Source organism: Denticeps clupeoides, unplaced genomic scaffold (assembly GCF_900700375.1).
Source record: "Denticeps clupeoides unplaced genomic scaffold, fDenClu1.1, whole genome shotgun sequence".
Lineage (NCBI taxonomy): Eukaryota > Metazoa > Chordata > Actinopteri > Clupeiformes > Denticipitidae > Denticeps > Denticeps clupeoides.
In genome coordinates this window covers 98,410-106,634 of record NW_021630087.1, presented here as the reverse complement: position 1 = coordinate 106,634, position 8,225 = coordinate 98,410, and the positions used below count along the sequence as shown (strand labels likewise).

General features: G+C 39.5%; 2 protein-coding genes across 2 annotated transcripts; one reads left to right on the top strand and one right to left on the bottom strand.

Annotated features, from left to right (window-relative positions):
* Positions 1–2,076: 2,076 nt before the first annotated feature.
* On the bottom strand, positions 2,077–5,664 carry haus8 (HAUS augmin like complex subunit 8). Its single transcript, XM_028968614.1, has 10 exons — positions 5,564–5,664; positions 5,380–5,435; positions 5,262–5,302; positions 5,091–5,181; positions 4,919–5,011; positions 4,745–4,836; positions 4,445–4,603; positions 2,708–2,849; positions 2,476–2,611; positions 2,077–2,264 (listed from the first exon to the last, which is right to left on the bottom strand). Exons 1-10 carry the CDS (start codon positions 5,617–5,619, stop codon positions 2,168–2,170), a joined length of 963 nt encoding a protein of 320 aa, XP_028824447.1. The 5' UTR covers positions 5,620–5,664; the 3' UTR covers positions 2,077–2,167.
* A 36-nt stretch (positions 5,665–5,700) lies between these two features.
* Positions 5,701–7,798, top strand: rex1bd (required for excision 1-B domain containing). Its single transcript, XM_028968615.1, has 5 exons — positions 5,701–5,791; positions 5,883–5,965; positions 6,293–6,497; positions 7,088–7,176; positions 7,340–7,798. Exons 1-5 carry the CDS (start codon positions 5,789–5,791, stop codon positions 7,410–7,412), a joined length of 453 nt encoding a protein of 150 aa, XP_028824448.1. The 5' UTR covers positions 5,701–5,788; the 3' UTR covers positions 7,413–7,798.
* The last annotated feature ends 427 nt before the right edge of the window (positions 7,799–8,225 follow it).

Sequence of the window (8,225 nt, the reverse complement as noted above, 5' to 3'; positions counted from 1 at the left end):
CTGGCCACGCCCCTGATGAGGTGGCAAATGGTCTCCTGAGGGATCTCCTCCCAGACCTGGACTAAAGCATCAGCCGACTGCTGTGGCGTTGATGGATGGAGCGAGACATGATGTCCCAGTGCTCAATTGGAATCAGGCCTGGTCTGGACAGCCATCCCACACTACTAAAGTAAAGTGATTGTCGCATGTGATACACAGCAGCAGAGCACACGGTGCACACAGTGAAATTTGTCCTCTGCATTTAACCCATCACCCTGAGTGAGCAGTGGGCGGCCATGACAGGCGCCCGGGGAGCAGTGTGTGGGGGCGGTGCTTTGCTCAGTGGCACCTTGGCGGATTGGGATTCGAACCGGCAACCTTCTGATTTTGGGGCTGCTTCCTTAACCGCTAGGCCACCACCAATGCTGTACGACGTTGCAGGCAGCAGAAGTTCTCCACGGCATCTCCAGAGTCTGTCACATGCTCAGGGCTTTCATCTGTGAGGAGCACAGGGTGCCAGTGGCAAATGCCAAACATGCTGAACAGCGTTGGGCTGTAAACAGAACCCCCACCTGTGGATGTCGGGCCCTCATACCACGCCGTTTCTGATCATTCTGATTAGGGCTGCAACTATCGAATATTTTTGTAATCGATTATTCTGATAACTCATACAGTAAACGGGGTCAGAGCAGTCACGACAGCAGTCAACCTCACCGGTGCCATCTTGGGTAAATCTATATGCTAATGAATGTAGATTTGTCCATCTGTTGCATTTATTATTACTACCTTATGTATAGGGAAGGCATTTTTTGAGATGTAACTCAGTGTGTGTGTGGTGAGGTGCGCATGGGAGAATTACATGAGTGAGATCTTTGTATTTGCTCTCTTGCTACTTATCATGCCTCCTCACTATCGACTCATAGCACAGGCTACAATAATTACAAATAATGTAAGTTCTAAGAAGCGCTAATGTTCATATCAGTTAGCAATCATAAAAATACAATATCTTGTAGAAACGCCAAGTCCGCATTGACAACGTAATTTTATGGTAGGACAGGTCCGTTTTACAGTGCACTACGTTTTTACACTGCACTACATTGCCCACCTTACGCAGCGTAAAATCGTCCCACACTTTTTTTTTTTTTTGCCTTTTACGCACCGGTATCTTCATTTTCCGCTATCTTTGAAATGTTCTTCAGGTAAAACAAGCGCACCTGCCTGCTACTGGTGTGGAGCTCCACAATAGGCAGAAACACATATATGACTTTGGTGAATTAAACAAAGCCTCGAGGCAAAGAATTTTCCTCGAACATTTTTTGCAATCGAATTATCTGAATAATCGTTTCAGCCCTAATTCTGATGACCCTGTGTAGAGCCTAAGAGCCCTGTGAAGTACACTTTTTATGTAACAGTGGTAGAAAAGCCTGTTCTCTTACTTTATGTTGAATATTCTTACAGCACTGGGGTAGAGGCTGTTTCTAAAACCATGCTGGGCATGTGGGTATTTCCCCGAGTCTCCTGCCATAAGGCTGAAAAGTTAAAAAGGACACCATAATCTGCACAGAGTAGCAGAGTCCCAGCAGCTTCTTGAAAGTTAAAGTGAAGTGATTGTCACATGTGATACACAGCAGCACAGCACACGATGCACACAGTGAAATTTGTCCTCTGCATTTAACACATCACCCTGAGTGAGCAGTGGGCAGCCATGACAGGCGCCCAGGGAGCAGTGTGTGGGGACGGTGCTTTGCTCAGATGACCATGTTAAATACAAAGCTATAGCAAACAAATAATAGTCTGGCATAACTGTTCTTATTGTTGACGTGAATGGTGTGCAAGATGGCATCCTCAGTCACCCTACTGTGTCAAAACAAACTGCAGAGGGTCTAAGGCATCTGGAATTATCTTAATTTGAAGCTTTAAATCCTAAAACCACTTTAAATAGCTTTTCTTTTCTTTTTTTTTTTTATCTCCGTGACCCACTAGGCTACTGCCACCCTAATTACTGCTAATGCTATTCTGGTGCTCCTGCAAGAACTTGTGGCCTAACCATTTCATTGCTTCCTTCTCTTGGTGATGTTGGCACAATCATAATATGGCTGGATGCAAAATATCAAATCTTTATTAGAAAGGATTCTGGGGAAAAAAATTAAACGCAGTGAGAAAAACTGTGTTCACAATCACTAACTGCTTAAGTACTATGTTGCGGTGCCTCTTCCAACGTCTGCTGTATTTGTACAGTTTCCTGGCTGACAAGTGACGAGAGCTCCAACACACTGGTAAGGCCCCTGTTCAGAAGTCATAAAAATGCTCTCAACTCATTTGTGATACTTTGAGGTACAATATTACAAACAATTAAAATTAGTAGAGGTACATTGCAAACATTAAAATCACAACCTACATTTGGTGAACAAACTCATTTTGTTCATAGAATAAGTAATTGATATTTTGATATATTGAATCACAATCCTCAGATTTTGGCCCACACAGTCCCCCTACCTATCCAGCTCCAGGTTGACATCTTGGGCTGTGGCTTTCAAAGCAGTCAGTTGTTCAAACACTGACTGAGAGAGAGCCCCATGAGTGTGCTGCTGCAGGACAGTCTCACTTTGATTCAGACACTCCACTGCTTTGCCTGCAAGAAATAAACCCAACTTTGAGTTAACAGCTCTACTAATAGCAAACACATCACTCTCCAGTAAGGTTACGGGGATTCTTGGCTGTTACCTACATATAAATGTGTCCTGGTCTCCATCCATGTAGAAATTCCTTACAGGCAACTCATGCCGTGTTGTGTCTAAAGCCGCAGCAAAAATTTGATAATTGGCAGTGAACCGTTTCGCAGCTACAGCCACAGGATTCATTGCAGTCATCTGTCAGTGAGTCAAAGACGTGCATTATTCAATTTCACTCTACAATCTTTTTTTTTTTTTTTTCCCATGCGTGTTATGTAAAGAAGGATCGTATATCCCAATTACAACTACTCAATAACAAGAGCAATTGAAAAATATATTCAAATTTTTTCACAGCACTGTCAAAACTAAAAGCACAACATTGCACAGTTTAAGTGCAAATTTAGTGCAGTTTGTTCCATATGAAAAACAAGATGCACCTTTAAAAGTTCAATTATACATAAAAAAAACAAAAAAAAAAAACAAAAAAAAAACAAGAAAAAAAAAAACTAAACAATTCTTTATCTAATGAATGCTGTGTGACAAAAAAATTATTAGGATTGCAGAAACTAGAAACCATTTAAAGTACTGACTTTCATATTAAAGAAATGTAAAAAGTAGTGGTGGGCCGTTATCGGCGTTAACGTGCTGCGTTAACATGAGACTCTTATCGGGCGATAAAAAAATATCACCGTTAATCTATTCACAAAGTTGGGTTGGGAGCTGGGTCTATACTATGCAAGCTATTGTGCCGGAGTTAAATGGTTACACTAGATTTATAAGTATATTTCTTCTTTCTTGTGTCTTATTTTCTTATTTCCTAGAGACTTTTATTTTGTTTTTGAGACCTGGTTCAGGTCTCTTGGACACATGGCATGAGCTGTGAGAGGTGTGTCAGGTTTGTGTGCAAAAAGTTATTTCATTCATTTTAATTTATGTACATATTAGGAATATTTTGCATGTGTTATTTTGTGAATATTTTTTTTTATGTTCTTTTAATACTGTATATTGTAGAGGTGCAGAAAGACGCAATGTGTGACGCGATGTTCTGACGTGACCTTGCTTTTTGTACACTTTGCACAGAAATTCTCTTGGGTGTCAGCTCATCATTTGCAGTTCAAGAAATGAAAACAAAAAGTTACACAATGCAGAAGAAGAACCGCTACACTATGATTACTTTCACCTTGATATTTTAGCGCGGATGTATACCTATCTGAATTGCACTGTAGGGGGGCGAGAACGAGTCTTCGAACTGTGAAATTACCACATCAAACGTGACGTGGTAACATGGATGCAGCTATTTAACTGAATAAACAGTTGGTAAACACAAGTACATCTTATTGAACAATTTATTTTAATCACCAACTATCATAGTAGAACAGCTTTCTCAAGCAGTTTGTGATGCATTTTGCAAACAGGAGATGAGCCCCTGGTCTAATGCGCCACCTGGCTTGAGAAACCCGTTCTCAAAGACTTAGTCATTATTTGGGCAGCACACATATACTGAATGCCTTCGGCAGAATTCAAATGAGCCATTTTAATCTAGATTAATTCCAATATTACAGTGAGATTAATCTAGATTAAGAAAATTAATATATGCCCACCTCTAGTAAAAAGATAATGGTTTTGCTCATGCAAAAGAGTCTGCCCTGTTTTGAGTTTTTCCAGTTTCACATACTACACCAAACTCAAGTAGATGTGACAGACTGTGAAGTAATCGCTGCAAAAGACAAGCTAATGGGCACTCGGGTAATGAGTCAGTTTTAAAACAGATTAATGAATGTTTGCTCACCAACCTGCAAATCTATTAGGTTGTTCAGCTGGTTCTGTTTTTCTAGCAAAAGATGCTTCTGTTTCTTGTCATAAAGTTTGGCTCTGCATTCCTCTTCTACCTGTATCACAGAGTATATGTCTGCTTCTGCACTTCTCAGTAGCTTCTGAGTATTATGATACATCTGAAAATATATACAGAATACACAGAAATGCACAGAAGTCAGAACGGATAATGAGTTAAAAAAATGTGCTGTTAATTTTAATTTTGGAAAAGAAAGAAAGGCACTTTCACAAGATACAAACACTAACATTCTGTAACAAACCTTGGCTGTAATAAAGGCCAGCAGGAAAGTTTGCATTTCCGCCACTTTCTTTTCAGTCTCAGGGTCCTTTGTTCTCTGCATCATAGTCTTTCCTACAATACATGCAACACAAAAAACAGTCACACTGCAGAATTGAAATATATATATTAAGGGTAGACATTTCTGTAACATTACCTTTAACAGCAGAAACATTGCAGCGGTCATCCAAACGTGTTGAGTGCAAAACCTCTTCCCCACACATTAAAGGCTCAAAGACACGGTCCAGGGCTAAAAAATAAAACTGTTAACAACAGAGCACAACTTAGTTTCAGCTCAATTACTAATAATATCCCACCAATTCTCTCACATATAGAGTGCTGAAGTGACATGGTATGTCTTGGGTCCTTGTCCACCCTGGACTTCTGAGTGCTGGACCTTTTGGGTGAGTCTGGTCTTGGCTGCAGAACAGTGGATTCATTGATACAAGAAAAAATAAACTGAGCTAGACAAACTAAAGTTAATCGTGCCACTCAGATACCTTCAGCTTCTTCTCAAGATAGCGAGACTTGACGATCGTACCTACAACGAAAAGAGCGAATACTTCATGACAAAGTGCGGACTACCGCAACATTGACCGTTATTTGACTCCCATTTACTTTTCCGGGTGGCTCCACTGTTATTCCCGCTGGCGTTCTCATTCCCTTTCGTGGTACTGAAACATTTCATGAGAATTTACAGGAACAAATTAGGTGTTAACGTTCCTACACGTTCATAGTTATCATCCAGATATCCGTCGAATCGCATTCACACATTATTCGTAAATAAACACAACTAACTTACTTTAGTGAATCACTGGCGGCGCTCTCGCGACCACCAGCGGGAACTTTAGACGCCATTTCGTTTGAAACGGTCGCGCGACGGTCTCTTTACTTCCGGCGAACGGCAACAGCGATTGGTTCTCAAAAAGCGGAAGTGACGGCAGTGTAGACGATAGTACCTGTACTCACCACCACCGGAAATACAGGAAGCGTGCAGAAGTGGAGGAGACGGAGGAACGGATTCGAAATGGTACAGTGGATGTTTACACTTTCAGTCGTTATGTGTACATTGATGTGTACAGTCATATAATGCATACACAGTGGTTTTGTTGGCCTTTAAGTCACCCTCAGATTTCAGAAGAGCTGTGCAGAGGCTGTATGCCCTTCAGGAAGAACGCATGGAAGCATACAAGCTTTTTCAGGAGTGAGTGAAGATCTTCTTGCTTGGTAAAGTTGTAAAGGACTTCTAGTGGCCTAATCAGGCTTGTGAACATTTTTCATGTGTACAATGCAGTAGCATATCTGTATCCTACATGGCAGGAGTTCCTGAACAACCATCATGCATTATTGCTTAAGACCGTCCAAAAAACATCCCGTCTCCCTCCCTAAATATTTCATATTTAAACATATAGGTCTGAAAATAGATACATTTAAGAAATGCACTGTGTACTTATAGAAAGTATTGTTATATTTGCGAAGTAATTTTAATGTGTTCTTTTATGTTTTTGTACAATTATGTTGATTAAAACAGGGGACATGAAGCATACTTGAGGACTGGACCTCACTACGATTTTGACAACTACAGACAGCTGGTGCATGAGATAACCGAAGCATTCTGTGGTATCTCCAAAGAAGTGCTAAAAATTAACAAACAGCTGCACCAAGAATTAGACCGCCCTGATCTCTCAGAGCACATTGAGAAGCTGCAGAGGCAAGAAAAAACCAAGCTTGAGCTGGTACGTAAATGCTATGACCCCCTAACCAGACACCATTTTTTGTTTTGTGGATGTTAGAGGGTGTACCAAAAAGCATGTTTTAAGACATTAAAAGCAATGCTGAGACTTGCCATGTGTTCCCATAAAGGTGCATCAGCTTTTTCCAATCAGGTTTTAATAGCTTGTTTAATAGCTTGTGGCAACTTTCAGAATCAACATTAACTTTATAAGCAAATTGAGCTACAGTTCATCTTCTACTGGATGGGCCTGTATTAACTCACCACATGAATCAGTGAGCCTTGGCCTCCCATGACCTTGTTGCTAGTGCACTGGTTTTCTTTTCTTGTACTACTTTTGGTAGGTCAACTGCCTGAGCTGCTAATATTATGTTTTACCTGTGTAAATTATCAAATTTTTAATATTCTTGTTTGTTCCTTACAGTCGCGATATGAACAGGATCAAACATTTTATATATATAATCATCCTATATAATCCTCAACAAACTTTCCTGCTCAAACATTATATTCATTTTCTAGTACAAACGTGTAATACATTTTGGGTTAGTCTTATGGTTTGGATTTGGGATTCTCATGGTAACTCTTGATAAACAGACAGCTAAACTTCAGCTGGCAAAGCAAAATGCTCAGGATCACCCAGAAGATAAAAGCTGTCAGGAGAAGATACAGGAAATCAGAAAGGAGTAAGCAAATTCTACACTATTCAGTCCTTTAAAGATCAGATAGATGCATTTGATATGAATGTTCATTGTATTATTTTTTCTGTTGATTAAGAATAATATTTTATTCTTGTATTTCTGAGTGCCCCTATCCTTAACCTGCATTCTTATGCTTTCCATCTTTCAGTATAATTAGGAACCAAGAGGCCCTAAGTGAAATTCTTCAGGATTTTATGTTTGACTCTGAGGAGTCGGAGTGATGGAAACAGTGGAGGGGCTTTCAGCTTGTATTAAATCGGATAAATTGAGTTTTTGAAGCACGGATTATTTAATGCTTGAAACTATCTGAATTAATATACAAAATATTGAATTGAAAGATTCTTGAACAGAGACTCATAAAGAACAAAATGTTGGTTGATGTGTTTTTATGTTCTCTTATTTAGTTTATAACCAATGACGTGAATGTTTTGGTACAGTTTGAGGATATATTCCAGGTATTTTATCCACCTCTTTAGTCAGGAGGGAGTTAAGAGGAAAGTGATATTTCTATAGGTTGAGAATTGTTTTTCTTTACTTAAGCACCGCACTTCATGCAGTTCTTTCACAATTGTAAATCTTGTAAATAAATAATCACTTTTTCACTCAATTGAATGTCACCTGACTTCAAATTTCAAATTCAAATTTTATTTGTCACATACATAGTCATACACAGACTTACTCACATCCTCGCCAGTACTATTATCCTTTTTTCCCCTCTGACCTTAGACCTTCTCAGATCTTCAATATTCCACCACTAAAAGTCAGTAACCACTGAACCAACCTCCACCCCTGTTCTCTCTTTGGCTTTCATTTATTACATTGTTATTCATGTAAAATCATACTATACATTTGAGTATGTTGTACAGAGAATATTGATTCAGAACACACTGAATGTGGTTACCTAGGTGAAAAAGGAGTGATAGAAAGTGCTCCTTGGAATAATGACCATACTCTGCAAAACACAAATTTAAGCCATGTCAAATATTTGACAATAAGAAAACCCAGTTTAGCACATTTCTTTATATAATTTGGTG